Source organism: Struthio camelus, chromosome 1 (assembly GCF_040807025.1).
Source record: "Struthio camelus isolate bStrCam1 chromosome 1, bStrCam1.hap1, whole genome shotgun sequence".
Classification (NCBI taxonomy): Eukaryota; Metazoa; Chordata; class Aves; order Struthioniformes; family Struthionidae; genus Struthio; species Struthio camelus.
In genome coordinates, this window is record NC_090942.1 from 148,980,895 (window position 1) to 149,001,729 (window position 20,835).

The following is a 20,835-nucleotide window of genomic DNA, read 5'->3' on the forward strand; positions in this document are numbered from 1 at the left end:
TTCAACAGATGTGCTTAGGCAAAAGGAGTAGCAAAAAGCTACCCCTACAAAAAGGGGTAGCAAAAGCTGCACATCTTCAGACTCCCATCATTTCCTGCTATTACTAACCTCCTGCTTTCTTTCCAGCATCCCTTCTTCTCTTGCATATAGCGGCCTGATTTTCCTATTTCCAGCCTGTGCTCTTTCAGGCTGCTTCTGCCATTTTGTTTGCCACTCAACTACTATTGACCCATCCATTCCAAAGTAGTCCTTAAAAAGCTTAAATTTTCTATAAACGAACATAAGAGTATAAGCCTACAGTTTGCAGCGTTGCCCCCAAAGTAATAAATTAAACAAACAAACAAACAAACCACTCTTTAGTCTCCTCTCTACATCCTACTTAAAAAGAGAGTTTTATTCTGGGCCTACGACGTGTCTGTTAGGTGGACGAACATCTCCAGCCCAGGACGTTCCGTTAGTGCCACACACGCCATTGAGACTGCGCTGGGACTCGGCCCGGCACTGCTCGGGGCCGGACGTGGCAGCTTTCTCCCGCCCCGGGCTGGAGGTGCCTCAACCGCCGCCGCCGAGCCCGCACCATCCGCCAGCCTCCGCCGGCCCTTAATAAGACAGACCTCTCTAGCCCCTCTGCACCTCGCCTCTCTATGGTGCGGCCGGCCTCGGGGCAGGATGTCCCGCCTTCTCCCTCCTTTCTGATTGGTGCAGAGCTTTGCAGGCGTCTCGGGGGCTTGGCCGCGAATTGGCCGATTCCCCCCTCCCGTTTCCAGGGAGGAAGGGAGGGATTGACGAGCGGCGTTGCCGGCGGAGGAAGGGGGGGAAGGGAGGGGGGGAGGAGGGGCGAGGATTAAGCCGGAGCCGAGCAGGCGGCAATAGATCCGGGCGAGGGCAGAGGAGCCGGAGCCGCCGCCCCCGTTGCCGCCGCCACGGACGGCGGGTGAGTACGGGGGAGCCCCGCGCGCGCCTCGCTGCCAACCGCCGCCTCGGGGGCGCGCGCGCGCGCGCCGGCGCCTCCATCTGGCTCGGCGGGGGGGGAGGGGAAGTGGGCGAGGGAGAGGACCCCCCCCCCCGTCCGCCCCGCCCTGTGGAGCTGGCCGCGGGGTAGGGGGTGAGGGGAGCGGGCCCCGCATCGGTCGTGCGGGGCGGGGGGGGGAGACCGCCTCCTCCCCCTAGTGAGGGCGCCGAGGGGGGGAGGAGCGGCGCAGCCCCCCCCCCCCCCGCGCCGTTTGTAACCGTCCCTATGGGGAGGGGGAAAGGGGGTTCAACCGTCCCTTCCCTTAACCGGGCTGTCTCCGCCATGCAGAGCGCCGGTGGCCTCCCCCTCCTTCCCGGGGCCCCGCTGCCCCCTCCCCCCGGCTCCTCGGGCTGGATTAAAACAGCGGCTCATAACCATAACGGGCGGTGACAGCGGGCCGTGAGGGCGGCGGGGGGGCGGGGGGAGGCAAGGGGATGCTCTCGGGAGAGGGGGGTCGTGCGGAGCGGTGCGGGGAGCCCCCGGCTGCGGCTGCTGCTTGGGGAGGGAGGGGGTGCGGGTGACCCTGATGATCGCGTTCTGTTGGCCTGCTGCTTGCGTAATCTGCGATCAATTATTTATTTCATGCACCACTTATGGGTCTGAGGGGGCAGCGTCAGGCCTCTGGTGTTGCTCGGTGGAGCCGAAGGGAGGTTTTCTTCCACGAATGCTGGAGGGAAGGGAACCTTTTTGGTTCCGAGAGGGCTCTTAATGCGTGTTTCTCTCCCTGTGCGGTTTTGGGGGATGTGAATGAGGAAGATCCTTAATCACGCTGAATTTCTAAAGATCGAGTGGAAGCCATCCGAGTCCAAACTGAGATAGATCATATAAGGGTGTTTCATGTGCTAGATTGTTATTTTTCTCTTTTTGTGGCAGGTTGGGCTGGTCTGCCAGCCTGGAGAGAAGGCTGGAGAAGGAAACATGAAAGAGAAAAATTTAATAATTAAAAAAGAAATTATAAAGGGAAGAAGAGAATCACACGCGCGCTATATTGTAAGGAATTAGATGCATCTATTACATTGTGACCTTTTGGGTGCAGATCCAGGATACTTTTAATCTAAATAGCTGACAAACAGAGGACTATAGCATTGCTGTTGAGACTGACGTACAGTTTTTGAGTATACTGATTTAAAAGTGATTTGAAGAAAATAACTTTTTTGAAGCTGAAGGTAGAGCTATTGTCTAGTCTCTTCTGTTTAGAACCAAGCTGCACAAGGAATAAAGCACACAGTTGATCGCTGTTGGAGCTGTAAATGCTTTATTTAGGCTGTTACTTCTTGTTTACATATGAGCTAGCTGCTTTAATGCATGAGAGAACTGAAGGAAAAGAAGATGGAAATCTAATTTAATCTAATTTGTGTTCTGAAGTTTCGGATTAACTTTTACTATAATTCTTTGGATAAAGGTGTTCAGTGTAAATTGTGTCCTTTTCCAAGGGAGTTAATTTTATACTGAGTTTGTCGAAGAGATGTGATTAAAATGGAACTGGTGTTTGTTGAAATGTACAATTGTACTGGTTCTTGGAGAAAATTTTCCTTTATTTTAGATGAGGATCTGTTTATTTATCGAGGTCATGTGATACAGGGAATAAGGACATTACCATGTTTTCCCAGTTTGAACTTTTCCAAATAATATTCTCAGATTTGAAAATTAAGAGGAAATATAGAGAAATAGAGTAGTTTAGGTTGGTTATGTTTGTTCTGGATGAAGTAGGTTAACTAAACTAAGTCCTTGCCTTCTCTGTTTCCTTCCTTCCCCCAGATGTTGCATATAGATACATTACTTTGAATAACCTTCTCATATTTCTGCTCAAAACTGAAATTCCTGTTGTGACAGGCCTGTCAGTATTATTCCTATGTTATAGAGATATTTTTAATTTAAAAAAAAAAAAAAAAGGCATCCTGAGAGACTTGACCCAAAGTTACAGGCTGCATGATGATGGATGATCGTGGTAGAGTTCATCTGTTCCTGTGCTTAGATAAGTCTCCGTCCTCATGCACTTGCAATACAAAACCAGTCTTTCTCCAGTATTGTGCAAACAAGCTAAATCAGTTTCAGAGGTGACAGATAGCCTTTAAGGTTGCTTTATTTAGTCACTGTTGTGTGTAAATGCTATATAATGGCGGGGCTTACCCTTTGATTTGGTTAGATCAGTTCATCTAAGTTTCATCTTTATTCTTTACAAAGTCAAAAATGTTGATCCAAAGTTTTGGCTAATGGGGTAAATAAGTAGTACAAAACAAATTGAAGATAAGCTTGTTGAGAAATATAGAAATATTTTTCTAATAAGTGAATAGCTAAGACTTTGAAATGAGTCTCAGGAAGGTGAGTTCTAGATCTGCAGTAACTGAAGTAGCATATATGTAAATAGAGGAAAATTGCAGCCGGAAAAGTAACAATCTTTATAACAGCTGCTGAGTATGCATTTTTCTTCTGTATTATGTGAGGTGAAAAATGTGACTCTTCATGTGATTTCTTATAGTTTTCCTCTCATATGCATCGCCTCTTCTTCTGCATACCTGTTTTATGTTTACATACACTTTTGACAGGAGGGTTTCAACTATCATCTTTACTTTAGGATGGTTTTCAGCTGAGTGTGTACAAGTGCAATGAACTATTTGTCTCTTTCAGGGGGCTGTATAATTCCAGGGGATTATAATAATTCCATTAAATAATAAAGGTCTTAATTTGTAACAAATTTCAATGAATAGATTCTCTTTTTTTGAGAGTTCTTTTGAGTTCTAACGAGTTAGTCTTTAATTGTCAGGATACTCCTTTTGTTTTCTTCCAATTGTGCTCTAGTCAAAATAATGAGATTAATGAAATAAGAGCACGGTAATCATTTGGGATCTGCTGGTCATGAACAACCCTTCTCTGGAATCTGAAGACTAGCCAGGCCTCCTGGGGATCATATAATTTTCTTATTAGGTTAGCGATTTTTGTTGGTATTACACAGGTCGTCTTTACAGAAATCTGTATGCATGTGTGTCTGTTACTTAACAAAAAAAAAAGTGCATGTGAATCTTGAATTGCTTCTTAGTATGTTAAATGGCAGATGCCTTCTGTCAAGGACATGGGTTTTGTACTCTGAGGAATTTTCTCTTTCTTCTGTGTGGTTGACTGTTTTAGCTACTGGTTGAATGGCATGATTTAGTTACTCGTGAAATCTCTGTGTAGATATAAATCCTATCATTTGAGTTCTGTGTGTACTGAGTATACTGGTTACCTACTGTGTACATCTTTGCCTGGTGACTATATAAGGACTTTATTGGGGTGGAAAAGACTGTCAACAGGAACTGAAAAGATAAGCATAATACCCAGGAGAGGTTTGAAGAAAGACGCGCTAATTTATATAAATTCATCAGGCTGACTGCAGTTTATGGCTTGGAGTTAGACCTGAAATTCTGCGCTTTGCAGCTAGATTCTTAATTTCTCACTGGACAAAAGTCAAAGGGCATGTAAGTGAAATTCCTTGGAGAAACAAATTTCTACTAGGGATTTCTTGCTTTAGGAGGCATAAGAGATTGATTAGTCTGTAACTTTTTTTTTTTTTTTTAATGAAGTTCCTTACTGTTGCAAAACTTGAGGAGTGTATCTAGAATAGGAAGGGAAATGTTTCTTCTGGTGGGATAGTACTCTCCAAGGTCTGACTTTCATTTTCTGCCACTGTTACCAGAGAGCTCGCTCTTTAGACTTGACAGCTGTGGCAGTTACTGTGGATTAAAACCAATTAAATTTCTCTAAATATCATCAGATCCTTTTTTGCTTTAGCTTGATATGATGTTGCATCAGTAATATAATACACAATGTTGTAATATTATACGCATTAGTAATGACAGTGTGTAATCTAATGTTCTTAGTAAACACAGAAAAGAATGATACGTGGGTTTTAGTATGAATTGTGTTCATTCACCTGCAAGAGCAGCTGTTCCACTTGGCACCAAGGCCAAATTTAAGTGTCCTAATTCAATTTTGGGAGGTTACTCTCAAAGACAAAGCCAACATGATGTAGCGTGTTATTACTTGTTTTAAGAAAATACCAAAGATACAAGCCGTTTTGTTATAACAGTGAACCTTTTGCCTGCAAGCTAAACTGAAGCAGTGTGAAATGTTTATGGAAACTATATTGTGACAATATATTTTTTGCTTGTTTTATTTTATCTGAAACCAGTTTAATCAGTGCTATTGTAGGAAGCTGAAAAGCTTGACAAAGACCAAGGTCGTCTCTATAACCATTTTAGTTTTTTTTTTTTTAAACTAACTATGTAATTAATTGACCATTATATGATCTTTCTTACAGCTGCTAGTATGACTTAGAACTGTCTGGAAAAATTTATTTTGTGAAAAATTAAATTTCCCGTTAGAACAAAATCAAGATCATCTGTATTGCCTGAAAAAAAACAACTGTTACACAGGAGCTGAAAAATTAGCATAACAGAGCTGAATATGAAGTTACATCAGTAATATAATGTGATATTTGTGATATATGCAATATTAGAACATAAAAGTATAATATAGCAGATAATAGTTCTATTAATAGCATGACAGATGGTTTTTAGCACAGATCATTTTAGCATGGGTCATGTTTAATGTAATTGCCAGAAAGGTAGAAGTATCACTTTTTTTTTTTTTTTTTTTTAGATTTTAATTGGTATGTTAAAAACGGTACCTATGTATATTTATTACTAGTGAAAATCATCACATTTATAACAAAATCGGTACACAATGAGAGATCGTAGTTTAATGACTATCTAATGAAGACATCCCTTTTTTTAAGAAGAAAATGTAAAAAATATACAAATGCAAGATAACATTAAAAGTGTTTACTTAAACGTAGGTATCCAGCATCCTAAGTCAAATTGTGCTTAAAATCAGGTGTTTAAATAATTCTAATTAAATGAATCTGCTGTGCTGTTCATTTAGAACCTTATGCAGAGAACTTTAACTAGTGGTGGCTGAATAACCAAAAACCAGAACCACATGCCAGCCATCACCATGTGATGCGTGTGTGTATTTGAACTGCTGTTTATTAGTCTGCTTATTCTGGATCTTGCAGAGAACTCTATTGTGCTTAATAGCAGGAGATGGGGGAGAAAAGCTTTCATTTTGCTGTAGCGTGGAAAAAAACTTTAGGCAGCAGTGAAGGTGCAAGAGTTGTTTACAAGAGCAATATAGTGGATTTTCATCAGCTTCCATTTGGTTCACAGTTGGCAGGCAATTCTTATCATCTTCTTTTGCCACAAAGATGAGAGAGAGGTCTCTTTAAAGTGAAGCAAGCAGCTATAAGAGTTGCATTTGTCTGATATCTTTTTACCATCCTGTCAAAGTTAAATTTAGCATCTTGATTTTTGTGAAAAGCTCACTGTTCTAGCATCTCGATCAATGTTTTGCTGGTAAAAAGATAGTCAAGACTCTATATCTACATTATTAAAAGCAAAAAATATAGTGCAAGTTACTTTCTCTGTTTTGTTGATTCCCTGTTCATTTTTTCCTTAACTTTGGTTTTCTGCTCAAAAAATGAAGGGCTTGGTGGAAAGTTGTTTCTTTTTTTTTTTAAACAGGAAATGAAATCAGGACTTTTAAAATTTTCAAGAAGGTGAAGTTGATAATAAGGAACTTCTGATTATTTTAAAAATAAAGTAATCCTCTTCCTCCACAATTAGTGATTTCCAGATGAGGGGTAAGGACATGGAGTCCCCTAAGGACATGGGATGGAGTGATAGGTTGGACAAAATAAGCTTAACGTTTATACAAGACTTTGGGCTAAGACAGAACTCTTCTTCAGAAGATGAAGGAAGGAACAGAATTTCTGCTCCAAATTTGAGGGAATGGCATAGTTTGTCTTTGCAATTGGGTTTTAACCATTAATGAAATTTTGCAACAAATGGAAGTCTGGTAGACTGTTACCAAGGGGACGTTTCTGGTTTAACCCCAAATGTGTTGAAGTAGTGCAGGGCTGCTAAACTTTGCTGTCAGAGCTTTAGAGTAATATGTTAGACCAGATTATGTTTCACTGTGCTTTGCTTAGGTATGATAAACAGCTGTGACTTCATGGCATGCTTCAGTGGAGAGGGAAGGAGGCTGAAACAGAACACTGAAGAGGAAGACAGCAAAAAAGGGAAAATTAATTGAATGGATTGAAAAAAGGAAAAACAATGGGGAGACTTGAGAAGGGACTTGCTGTTCCTCCTGTGTGTTTCTTCACTGTTCATGTGTTGAAAAAGAAACAGCAGAGTTTTTTGTCTCCATTTCTATTTTTAAAAGCAAATGTTTTTTTAGCGTAGTATTTAAAATACAGCCAAAGGTTAATGCAAAAATAATTGAAAGTAAGAAGACATTCCTCTCATTTTTCTCCCTTTTTCATTGCTGGCAGTTCTGGGGTGAAGATTATTAAGTAGGTTGTATTTTAGATGCGTATTAACATATTGAGATTATGTAGTCATTTTCTTCAGTTTCCAAGACAGTTATATAATCAGGAATCCTGCCTGAATCTCTGTGAGTTTTTTTGATTGTATTTTTGCTTTTTTTTTTTTTTTTTTTGAGCTCCAGTTAAGATTTATGGAAATTCCTGTCCTTTCTGCAGGAATGTTTAATGACCTACATCAGGCACGTAATCTGATGGACCACATGAAGCTGTGTCATCCCTTTGAACAGTCACAAATTAAGGGATTAAATTATTAGAGGGAAAGATATTCACTAAATCAAGGATTCTAGTGAGTTAGATCTCTCTACTGCAAGAGAGTTAGACTTAACTAAGAGTGCCTGAAACATCAGAAACACAGTGAACAGACAATAAGATGCAACGTTCCCTTGGGGAGTATCTCCAAAAAGCCATTGTGAACACCCTCTTTTTCTTCCTCATGAGTAATTTGATTGTTTAACTACCTCCCCATGGCATAAGCAGCCCCATGATAATCTTAAGGTACTAAATTCTGCTGGTTAATAATTCATTAATATTAAACCATATTTGCTGTATTTACATTACTGTTCTCTAATTTTGTGCTTACATGCCTACGTCTTATAACAGATAAGGAGCGGTGAAGTACTAAATTTCTTTTACCAAGTCTAAATGCACTGTGCTTTTAACAAGTTGGTGTATTGTGAAATGTGATGCATTCCTGGCTTGTCACTCGGTAGGATTTCTTGCCTTCTTCCCCAGTTAGTAGGCTGAACATTATCCATGTCAAAAATAAATCACCCCTTCCATTTATTCCTCATCCACAACAGTAATTAATTAGATGTTTGCCTTACAAATGGAAATTCTCACTAATTTTAACCAAAAATTATTGGCAACAAAATTATGTTGATGGTACCTGAGCAAGCCAAGTTTGGGAAGCCCTGCTGTTCAGCATCTCTGAACTTCACCGATTTAGATTGTAAACACCTGCCATGTGTTACAATTTGACATAGAAGGTGGTACATATAGACGGCATGTCCATGAAATACTTTCTCTATGGGATAGCTGTTGCAACATAGATGTATTGGTGAAAGGGGTTATGTACTCCCACAAATTTTGCCTTTATGCTGCTATGGTTTAAACTTATTACAGAGTTACTGTACTATATGTCTATACCTTATAAGTAGTGAAGTTCTTCAGGTGAGTTTTCTGTCAAGTGTGGCATGCATACATAGCTGACAGAAAAAGTGTATGATGTAAAAGAGAGTGAGTTGATCTGTGTTTTAATAAAATACCAAGGGGGACATTGCTGATGATACTAAACTGGGAGGAGTGGCTGACACACCAGAAGACTGTGCTGCCCTTCAGAGGGACCTGGACAGGCTGGAGAGTTGGGCAGAGAGGAACCTCATGAAGTTGACCTGCTGGAAAGCAGCTCTGCCGAGAAGGACATGGGAGTCCTGGGGGAGAACAAGTTAAGCCTGAGCCAGCAAGGTGCCCTTGTGGCCAAGAAGGCCAATGGGATCCTGGGCTGCATGAGGCAGAGTGTTGCCAGCAGGTGGAGGGAGGTGATCCTGCCCCTCGCCTCGGCCCTGGGGAGGCCTCTCCTGGAGTACTGTGTCCAATTCTGAGCTCCCCAGTACAAGAGAGATGTGGCGCTGCTGGAGAGAGTGCAGCGGAGGGCTACAAAGATGATGAGGGGACTGGAGCATCTCTCCTCTGAAGAAAGGCTGAGGGAGCTGGGCCTGTTCAGCCTGGAGAAGAGAAGATTGAGAGGTGATCTCATCAATGTGTACAAGCATCTGAAGGGAGGGTGTTGAGAGGATGAGGCCGGTCTCTTCTCCATGGTGCCCACTGACAGGACAAGAGGCAACGGGCACCAACTGAACCACAGGCAGTTCCGTCTGAATCTGAGGAAAAACTTCTTGACTGTGAGGGTGACAGAGCACTGGAGCAGGTTGCCCAGAGAGGTAGTGGAGTCTCCTTCCCTGGAGATATTCAAAACCCGCCTGGGTGTGATCCTGGGAAACATGCTCTAGAGGACCCTGCTTGATCAGGGGTGTTGGACTAGATGATCTCCAGAGGTGCCTTCCAAACTTGGCCATTCTGTGATTCTGTGCTTTGGATTGGAAAGTGGTATATTCCTGTGAGAAATCGACATGGTCAAGCTATACTATCTTTCTGATGAGTCCCAACTACTAAGTAGCTGAGACGAGATTAATGCAGTTTGACTGTTTGAAGCTTGGCGGCTGCATGAAGGATGTTAACTTACCCTTACTGCTTCCAAAGACATTGGCAAAACAGTACATACGTTTACAAAGCATAGTTAATTGTATATGGCTTCACAGAACATAGCCTGGAAACAAGTTTGTCCTTTTATTTCTGTACAGCCTGGGAGATCAGACTTTCTTCTCCCCTTATCCTTACCAGACTGCAATTTTCTTCTCTTTGCAAAGTGCCCTCAGTTCCTTTATGAACTTTCCATAAACAATTAAATGGAAGAAGGATGATATTTTTGAGATGGTATTTTATAGAATCTGTTTGGAATGAAGTTCCAGTTCTCATGTTTTGGCACTGTGATCTATTGGTAGACTCATTGCAAATGATTGGATGCAGGAAGTAACAATGGGAGAAAAAGAAGAAAATTCTATATGCTTGTGTTGCCTAAGATAGTCTTAAATACTATGAAGAAAAGCGGCATTGTGTGGTCAAAGCAAAAATTTGACTTTTATACCCTACAGTTGACTTACTGTTATCTTCAACTGGCAACTTCTGTTGAAGTGAAGTATTTCTCTTAAGAGAGTTGTGAAGCTTCTGTTATGTTCATAGAACTCTGATTTTGGGATCATGAAACTAAAACAAGTCAAATAAGAAAAATTTGTTTTTAAGTGATAAATTAACTCAGTTTCACTTTTGGATATTGTAGTGGCACTTCACATTTTAACCTGTCTTCTGAACGTTGACTGGATTAATAGTGAGCTTCTTATAATAAGAAGTGAGTTGCCATCAGTTACGATACATGAATTGGTTGTAAATACAGATTCTTAATCGTCCTTTCAGGAAGTTTTTTTGGCTATTGCTACAAAAAATGTCCAGTGTTCCTATCTTCAGACACAACGTATCTTGCCCCCTCCCCTACTGTGGAGCCAAATGTTAACTAAAATATGAATAAACAGCAAAATTATTCTTTTAAAGGCTTCTTTATAAGCCAAGCTTCCATATGAAGTGCTTGGTGGGAGGGGGTGATAGAAGGAGGGAATGACACTGTCTCTGGTCTGTAATCTTGGTGGTTGTTTTATCTTTATGTAACATGCCACGGAAATGGCTTTGATAAGAATGTGAACGCCAAACCCAGTGCAGAAGAAATTTTGTTTACTTTAGATGCTTGAAAGACTTGTATGTGAGCTTTGTGCCATGTGAAAGGATTAGAGGTTAGAACGGGGAAAACAGTTCTTTTGATTGTATTTTACAGCACTGCTTACACAGGCAGTATGTTTTCTGAAATAAAACAGTGCTGTCTTATGAAGAACCTTGAATGAAAAGCCTTTAGGGCTTCAGAGTGTAAAGGTTAAGGGGGTGAGAATCATTCGTCATACCAGGGTGATCTAAAAATGTAAAATAAAATATGTGAAAAGACAGTTGAACAGACAAAAGTCCCAAATCTCTGAAAATTGTAATATAATTTGTTCTGCAATCCAGATTAGAGAGTTGCCTCACTCACTGTTAATCAAGCTTGTATTCTGCCATAGGTTAACTTTCATTTCTATGACATGGGAGCCAAAAAGAGTGAAACAGTTATATTTGGCTATTTTATCAAGAAAATCTTGAAAATTGTATAGATTGACTTAAGTTCCCCACTGTAGAATGTGTTTGCTTCTGGTCAGAGACAAAGTGAACGGCAGGGAACACCTCTTTTTGAAAAATTTATAGACCTAGAACAGTGAAAGAAATTCAGTTGATGATGGAATAGTTTCTTTTTTTTTTTTTTTTATTTTTACCTTGTTGAAGTGCAACTTTAATTCAAGCTATTCTGATTTTTTTTTTTTTTTATTTGAGCCAGATATAAACAACAACAAAACACTGAATCCCTCTAAGAGGCCTATGTGCTGTCTAGCTCAGAAGAACAAGGAATGTAACCTTCATTAAAGTACAATCACAGTGTCAATCTGGTACCACATAATTGGTAAATTGCAGATGAGTTGAGTAATGCATAGTTCACGCTGTGTGATTTTAAAGCAGTGGTGCAAGTAGCATCTTTGTATCTGTTCCTTGCATTCAAATCCCAAGTATTTTGACTTGGTTGTATAACACAAAGATGCTTCCAAATAAGCTTTGAGCGTTTTCCAGTACACCACTTTGGTATGCTAAAGGTGTTTTGCTTTTCAATTTAATTTACTTTTTTCACCCTTGATGTTACGAGGTTGCAATTGTAGCCTGTTTTTCGTGGAATGCACTTGGGGTGTAGAAACTTGTTTTTGCAGTGTTTTACAAAGCAGAGAACAACATCAGGAGAAGACTTGTTATCCTGGTCATTAGGATTCTTTGAAGAAGATCCAAAGTGATAAATCATTAGGAGGAAAGTATTATAGAAGGTAGTTTCATGGACAGTTCAAGCTATCATGATTCTGCTGTTTGTTTTCTCACAAGTATTTGTTGGATTTCGAAGTCAGAGGCATTGGGAGTTGATCTGGGCTGAGAGCGAGCCAGCCTCCGCTCCTCCCCCGAGCCCAGTTAGTTTTAATCTTGTTCAGTTCCACAGTCTGGTGCAGCAGATGATCACTCAGATGCTTAGTCTGCATGAGAGAGGAGCACTGTAGCAATTGGGAGGAAGAGAGAGGGTTGTGACTGGTGCTTTGCACAGCAGGACCAGTTTGAACTGGCTAAATATGTTTATGAACCTGTGGCCTTAGTGTCAGGTATTCTGATTGAGTGTCCAGTTATTTAATTTCTGGTTTGGAGACAGGTGCCGTAGCGACTTCCTTCTATGCTTCCCTGTTTTGTCAATTTGTTTAGCCTGAGTTTTTTTGGATAGCTTTTCCTAAAGGGGAAAAGGGGGATCACCCCCCCTCTCCCGCCAGTTTATCGTATGAAGTCATCTTGAATGTGTGGATCATTCTGGGGAAAGAGGGGGATCCTCCACCCCCTTAATTATTATGTGAAGTCATCTCAAATGTGTGAGTTGTTCTGGGCTGAGCAAACCGTGCTTTTGGACTGTTTTGAACTATTCACTGAAAAGAAATTCATCTAGCTGTATTTGAGCCTATTTCAAACTTATCATTTGACGCTTGTACTCTGTGAATAACATAGCTAGTATGGGTGGAACAGAGAATCAGAGGTGCTAGTGATCATATATATATATTTTACACACAGAGAGACACAAACATAGATGTACGTGCTCTGTATAATTGTTCAGGAATTGTGTGCAAACTCATCTCCCCTATGTGCCCCCCTCCCCAATCAAGGAATATACCAGTGTGACAGCTAAATACACGTTCTTTCTTTCTTCTGTGACAAAATATAAAATCTAATGTATTTTGAATGTTAGCTTGAGTTGTCTTGGGAAAAATACAGTGGGTGTGTATCTATATATAAAAAAATACATATATATCTATGTATTATTTTTAACAGCTTGCTTTTACACGAGATGGACTCTGTGGCTTGTGGAATGAAATGGTAAAAGATGGGGAGATTGTATATCCTGGAACAGAATTAACACAAAGTGGTGAACTACCTCCGAGAAAAGGTATGATTTTTTTTTCTTTCTATTTTTTTCCTCTTTTTCACTATGATGGTTAAAATGGAATTCAGAATTGGCACTGTAACAAATCTGTGCTTTCTCATCACACGTCTATACGTTATGGCAGTGTTCATATTTTGAATTAAACAGAATTGAAACTGATTTCTTAAAAGTGTACAGAAAGATAATGTGTAGTGCAGATGAAGGCTTCAATCTGTTCCAGCCTTTTGAAACTAAATGTCGTATCTAAGCATGTTATGAGAAGAGATGCTTGGGAGTATACTTGTGTTTGCTATACTTAGGTGTTTATAGCTGAAAGCTTCTTGTGTAAAAGAAGGGGGTAGAGAAAGGGGGTACAGGCAATATGACTATTACTAGTATTGTTTACAAACTGGATAGTGATTAAAAGGTCAACTAAAAAGCTGTCCACAGTCTAACTAAGAATGTTGCTTTTATTTTTTAAGTCTCCTAGTTTGTTTCAGAGCAGGTCAAACACTCAGAATCCTACAAAGGGCAGAGTAATGTGTCTATCCAGAAGAGATTATGTGTATTTTGGTAGAGGTGGATATTGTTTCACAGAGCAATTAGATAAGATGGGCTATGCCAAGATGGAGTGGCCCTGCTCCTGTCTTTTTCTTTGTGTTGGTTGTGGTGCTCTTATGACTCCTTAGTGAACAGGAAACTAACCCAGTCAAAGAAGAAAAAGGTTTGATTTTTCCCTAACCTGGCAAAAATGGGCTTAGCAGACTATTTGATGAGTTTCATCAGTAATGCATGTGACCCCAAATAAATGATACTCTGTCTAGGAGAGGGTGGGAGGGGAAGTGGAAATACTTGGTTTGGTAGCAATGGACTGTTATTTCAGCTTCTGGTGCTTGCTGAACTGCATTGTTGGATAGACATGATATTTCAAATCAGTAATGCTTAATTCCTTATGGAGATCTCTTTTTAACCTATGATTTCTGTCCTATAAAAAGTCTTTTTAAAAATATCTTTTGGACTGGAGAAAGTTGTTTTTTTTTCAGGAAAGAAGCCAAAATAATCAATCTTTGAGGGCAGAGTGCATTATATGTTATTTTTATCAAGAATATAAGCTTCACAGGTTGGGGGGCTGCATGCTGTAGTAATTCTGGTCCTGAGGACTTCAGGGCTAGAAAACTTCTCTTTGTCCTTCTTGTGATGCTGGCTGTTTTGAAGAGTGTTGTTGATGTTGGATGAAAATACAGCTGATGCCATCAAATGGCTACTACAGCAGCTGCTCATGAAATGGATGGAGAAAGTGTAATACTTTTTTCTTAGGACTATATGGTACTAAAAGACGTTGTAAACTTGCTGTAATGGAGGGTTGTTCCATGGACAGCTTATGATAGAAAAGCGTTATGATGATTGTAGGATAATGTTTCTATGTATTTTGCTCTCATATAGCAAAAAGATAACAAGCCTCTCTAAAAATAAGAGAATATATGAATCACATCCATTTCATCTGTAAAGCAGGTATTTAATTTCCTTTTTATTCTGGCCAGATCCTTATACATCACTTTTAGAATTGTACCTGTGCAGGTCTCTGACAGAAAACGACTTAAATCTACTACAATATCTTTATGGCTAAATAGCCACAAATAAGTAGGCTTTTTGTTGGTTATGGTGCTGTAGGACTTTAATAAGCCTATAGAAAGATGTCATAGAATAAGTATAATTACATAGGAAAATGCCAGCTGTCAGTTCTGATCCAAAATTTAGAGAGCTGTATAAAGTCAAACAACAGAAGTGCTAAGCAAATCTGTTACTTGACATGTTCGTCTCTACTTGTGATACCTATTCTGAATCATGATTTGAACTTCCATTTTTTTCCCCAAAATTGGATATATGTGCATATACCTTTTTGACCCTTTCAAGTTATAATATGTTAAAGGTTGTAGGATACTCTTCTTTTAAAAATGCAGGAGTTCTGACAATTTACTTTAGAAATAAGATATTTTGCTTATCTTACAGTGTCAGTGGTCTAAGCTGTGATGAGGCTTTCCAAGGCTTTCTCACATTTGTTTTCTTTTTTTTTTTTAAAAACAAGGCTGCCACTTGTTGTTTCCAGGATTGCATATGGTAGGCTAGGTATAAATAACCACTGAACAGACACAGAGATCTATTCAGAAGTGAGCATTATCTGAGTCTGTCAGCATTTTGCTAAACTCTTTGGCTAGAGGCTTGCTCAAAATATTACAGAAGGCATAGAATTTTATTAATATTTAGCATTGGATGTTCCATGATTTTGTGCCATCTGAAAGATTATGATTCAGCCTGGTCTTTATTTTTGAGCTCATCAATAATAGGGTGGGAATAGTGCAAGACGTTGCTGGTTGAAAGTTGAAATTGTCTCCATGGAGACTCCATAGAGTCTTCGTCCTCTGTACTTATTCTCAATATTCATTAATCCTGAACCATAGGCATGTGAAAAGATGATGTACAAGATGACTCCAGAAACCCTGTATTTCTGATTTTGTTTTTGCATTCTTAAAAATAACACCGATGCACTGCTTTTCTGAGGCATTCTGAAGCAAGCAAAGGTTTCCTTAAAACATTTAAGGCATGAATTAAATTAAATGGCACAAGTAAGCTGAACGTTTTTTCCTTTGAAGTGGTGAAGTATAGGAGTCATTTAGTACAGATCAGATCCATTCCTTTCTGAGAGTGTTACGTTCTTCTACAGAGCTACTTCTAAACCGCCTGTCCATTAAAAAGCCTTCAAGCTACAGCAGTTCACTTCAAAAATTTGCATATAGCCTTTTCAGGCTATTAACTCTTAGAATTAATGTTTAAATTCTCTTTCCGTGAAGTCAGCCTTCTTAAAAGCTGTTATGCTGGCCTGCAGGGTTTGTAAAATATAATCACCTTGCTTACTAGACTTGGACTTTAAAAAGAAGCAGCTAATCAAGGCTGTTTTTGGTCAGTGCGGATCAGATTGTATATTTGATCCCATTAGGCAATAGAGTGAGTCACGGAACCAGAAAAATTAGTGCTTAGTTTGTGCCTCTGAATTTGCAGCTCCAATTAAATTTCATAACATTAAAATCAAGTGTATTTCAAGTGTACGTAAATGATTTACAAATGTAATTCAAGAGGAGAGGAAAAGTGCATACTAATAATTAGATGTATCTGAATGCCAGTGCTTTTATATTAAAAGCAATATAGTTTAATCTCGGTATTCGGATTTTGCAGCCATATTGACTAATTTGGAGGTAAATAACAGAGGTGTACGTAAGAGAGGTGGCTATACCTGGTTCTTCTTTTTATGGTGTCTGTTTTAAGAAGTTTTGATTTAGGCTCATGAGTTGTAGTCCCCCTCTTTCTCACCGATGCTGCAGCTCTCTATTAGTGCTGACTGGGCTGCTCAGAAGAGGCCCTTCATTCTTGCAGTGGGTATCAATAAGGCAATAGACTAGAAGAACATACCACTGATAATGAAAAGCATTCCTTTTCTCTCTGGGAGGGTATGCAAATGTTGTGGGTGGGTTTTTTGTTTTGTTTTGCTTTTTTTTACTTGTTAGCAAGAACATTTGGTTAGGAATAACCTCTCTGTTTTTTCTTAATAGTGTTTCAAGTGCATTTCAAATGGATGGTTAATGCATTCAGCTGAATGTGTTTGTATGTTTGCAAGTATCTTCTGAGGACACAGCTGTGACAGTAGTGATGTACAAATACAGGTGCACTTCTAGCACAGCAAAATTATCAGGCTGCCGTTAGGAAATTTGGGATCAGATTAGCATTTTATATACTAGAAGCTCTGTACTTTTTAATTAAAAGTATTAAATGATGATATTTCTATCTAAGATAGGAAACTTGCTATGAATTTTGAAGACGTCAGTTAACCACACTAATCTCTTTTGGTTTTTTATTTTTATTTTTTTATTGCTCAAATTTCTGTATAGAATTTCTGTTTCAATTAGCTGTATTCAAGTTTCGGGACAAAAATACAAAATTAGGAATCAGCTTCATGCTTCTGACCTGCCTTTGGTAAAACACTGTGGGCTTTCTCCCCTCCCTCTGCCATGTCAGACCTTTATGTCTCTTAGCCTAGTTTTGTTGACTCTTTCAGCCTCATTCAATGTTGCATCTTCAAATAGATGATAAAATCCAAATGCCGTAAAGTGATCCCAGAGAGGCTAGCAGAAATCAAATTTTATAACAGCAGTAACAGCATGTGGGAGTTGGCTATGCTGGCTACTGTTCAGACCACGGTAGTAGTGGTTCACAGTTCAGACCAAACTGTAGTAGTGGACAGGCTTGCAAGACGACTCCTGGTTTGAGCCTCGTTTCTTCTGTAAGAATAAAGAACTTCTTTTCTCTCCCTCTTTTCTCTCCCTCTCCCCTAGCCCAGCTATACTGGCTGTACCCAGGGGCTCAAGCATTCAGTATTCAGAGAGCTGTGGATAATCACATCCTGTTTGCAGGACAGAGGGAAGTCACTAGTCATCCCACTAGACAGTCTGACTTCTTAAATGGAAAATGCTTTTTTGCTTATCCAGTAGATAATTAAAAAACACATTTAAAAAGGAAGAAAATAAACTTTATTTTTTGTTTCGAATTAGGAGACTAGAATCTTCTGTCATCTGGATTTTTCCACGTGGAAGTCTATGTAAGCATGGTTTGCGAATGATTAGGCGTGTATCCTTCCCTCACAAATTACTAGCAATTGACATTTTTATTAAAAAAAGAAATCTCATGTAAAATAGCATTAAAAACCCCAAACACTTAAGTCCTCATTGTCCCGTTTAGTGGGATAGTCATCAGTTAAGGCAAAACCGAAACAACTCGGTCCCCCAATCTTTTACTTTGCGGAAGCTTGGAAGAAGCTGGACTTCAAAGTATGTGTCTGTCTGTGTGTGTGATCAGGTCTGTGTCTGTGATCAGGTCTAGGGGAAGGTCTCCTGAACAGACTGCTTGCGGTTGCTGCAGAAACTTTGACTGTAGTGAATTTGCTGATCTTGTGAAGTTGTGGGTGATGGGAAGAAACTATAAGAGATGGCTTGACTTGTTAGGGCTTCATCTGCTAATGTTAATATCTCCTAGTCTACTGTTTTACACAGAGAACAAATGATTATTTTGAATTGGTTTTAGAGTATTTCCCTAGTCTGAAACTACTGAATGCTGTTTCAGAGTGGACTTAAGATGCAGTCCATGTGCAGAGCACACTGCATAGCTTTTTGCCTTGTAAATGACGAAGGTATTTGCAGCAACATCTGCTGGGAAACGGTTGCAGTTTTTTTGCTTCTGCTTCAGAATTCCTGACGATATGAGTTCATTGGAATTCAAGAGAGCGCAGGATCTTACTGTAATAGATGCCTAACGCAACTATGCAGTAGTAGTTGTTGTCTTCACTGAATGTGAAATGCAAGTTCCGCCTTTAGTTGCTTCCTTTTCACCCTGTGTTTATAGTGGATTAGGCTATTGCTGTGACTGCATTTAGTGCAGGATCAAAGATAATTTATTTTGCAACTTCATTTTGTTTTAGAAGACTGACCACACTTACTTGGCCAGTTACTGTACTTTGGTGTGGTTGAGGATGGTTACTTTAGTTGCTCGGTTTTGACTGTCTAAGCATACCTCAGTTTGGAGGCATAAGATTATAAACCAAAGTGTAGTTAAGAGGCAGTTCTTTCAGGTAACTCTTACGCAGTAGTTTTCCTCTACCTCAGTATTCTCATTTCAGGCTGAGGGGAAAAAAAGTAAGTAGTTAAAACAGGCTGTCAAAATGCTGGCTGTTTTTGTGTGTATTGTTTTGAAAGTTATCTTATTATTTGTTATTTTGGTCTATGTTTTTTTCACTCAAGTAGTCTCCCCTCCACCACCCCCACTGTGCTGTGTTTCATACTGTATTACGTTAGAATGTCCTTCTTTAAAGGTTTTTTTTGTCAGTGTCAGTCACCAGGTTCACTTTCCCTGAAGAAGGGATTTGGAAAGCGCTTTGTTAGGATCTTCACGTGTTGTTTGATGTAATCGTGTGGAAATATCTCCCTGGCTGTGAGTTTACTGTATTGCTCAGTCTGTTGTAGTAACTAGCTGCGTGGGGAAAATAATGTCGTAACAAATAATAAAATGCTTTCAGTCCTGTATGATGCTGCAATGCTGCTAATGTGTTGCTCTCCCTACTCTTTTCTTTTTCCCCAGCTGGGCTATTTTTTAGCCACTATTATTGTGAGGAAAGCTGTTCTTGTTCCTAATCACTTATTTCGGAAAAATTTTCAGGGTTCCCTTTCTTTAAGCACAGCTGACCTTCCATGATTATGAAGTTTGTGTTGCTGCTTTAAATCTAGACCAGCTGAAACCACCTCTGTACCTTAATGGGCAAATAGCTTTGTGCGAACATAGTGAAAATTCTTTAAGGAACAATTTGACCAGGGCTTTTAATGTGACTTTTGGCTCAGCTCCTCCCCCTTTATTTCTCCAACTGTTCATACAGAAAATTCAAAAAATTCCTCCTTGTGGATTTGAATGTACTTATGTTATATAAAAATAACCTGGAACCTTCTGTATTTGCAGTGGGGAATTAAGCAAAATAAGTTCATAACCCTTTATTATTGTGCTTTGCCAAGGATCTGTTAGAAAACATAGCAAGTTCCGCAGCTGCCTCTGAAAGATCCTGTAGTATCTTGGCACAGCGCCCTTCTGGTCGCTGACTAAAATCTCAGACCTTGTGGAGTGTGTCTTTAGATGTGTGGGTGAGTGTGAGGTTACAGCGTTACTGTGAGGATACTCTGAACTACTTGGACTAAACAGTAGACGCTAGTAACAGTGACATTAGTCACTGTTCTAGCTGTATAACGAAATCTGTGCCTTGAGTATTATTTACTTGTACCTTGGGACAGAAACAGCTAGATTCATTTACGTTTTGGTTGTGTCATGTGAGGATTGCTGGACTGTTTGGCTGTTGTTGTTTGAGAAACAGCCATACTCAGTATGACTTCCACTTAAAAGTGAAATATCCAAACTGTTTTTTCCTGTTCTCAAGTGACCTCTGCTATCCCTTCCTTACCCCACAATTTCAATTGCAAATTGTATGCTGTGGTTCTGTCTCTCTCTTTTGCTTTCTTTTTTTTTTTTTTTTTAATCTCCTCTTTATTGTCTTCAGCTGCTACCTCCCGAGTGCTAGTGCATGTTCTAGGTTAGGAGACACTGGCTTTAACTTAAAACCTGTGTAATTAAGGCAGCTTACAGAAGTTTTGTTTGAGAGTTATAATTGCCTATTTGTTAAAAATTTGGTTGACTGTAGACAATCGCAGATCCAGTTCAAACCAAGTTAGTTAGTTATTTTTTCAGACCAAGTGGTAAGAGTGGCTGAATGTCTTTCTATATTGTGATATCAAGTATTTGGTATGTTTTTAAGTAATAAGAGGTCATAATTTCTGAGGGGGGTCTGTCTGTCTCAGGCAGGCTGCAATCAGATATGCTGTGTCTGGCTGCAGCTGTAATCCATTGTTAATACCTTCTGAAATATGCTGACACAAATACTTATGTTGTATGTGGGGGGAGGGGGAATTGAGTAGGGAAAAAAATTTCTAATGCTTGCCTGAATTGTTGTGACAGGACACTTAGGATCCTGAGTCTGTGTAGAGTTATGTTGGCAGATAGAAATGGAGGAGCAGTAATTGTTAAGAGCCTGGTAAAAATGGCTGAGGCTAATCTCTTAATGTGATACAT

The 20,835-nt window shown here is 39.7% G+C and overlaps 1 protein-coding gene across 1 annotated transcript in view; it reads left to right on the forward strand.

Annotated features, from left to right (window-relative positions):
* The first annotated feature begins 831 nt into the window (after nucleotides 1-831).
* Nucleotides 832-20,835, forward strand: part of HERC2 (HECT and RLD domain containing E3 ubiquitin protein ligase 2) — a 119,738-nt gene continuing 99,734 nt past the window's right edge. Inside the window, exons 1-3 of the mRNA XM_068923146.1 lie at nucleotides 832-934; nucleotides 1,886-1,990; nucleotides 13,035-13,149. Of these exons, the coding sequence (XP_068779247.1) occupies nucleotides 1,931-1,990; nucleotides 13,035-13,149 (175 nt within the window). The 5' untranslated portion in view covers nucleotides 832-934; nucleotides 1,886-1,930. The remainder of the gene's footprint in view (nucleotides 935-1,885; nucleotides 1,991-13,034; nucleotides 13,150-20,835) is intronic.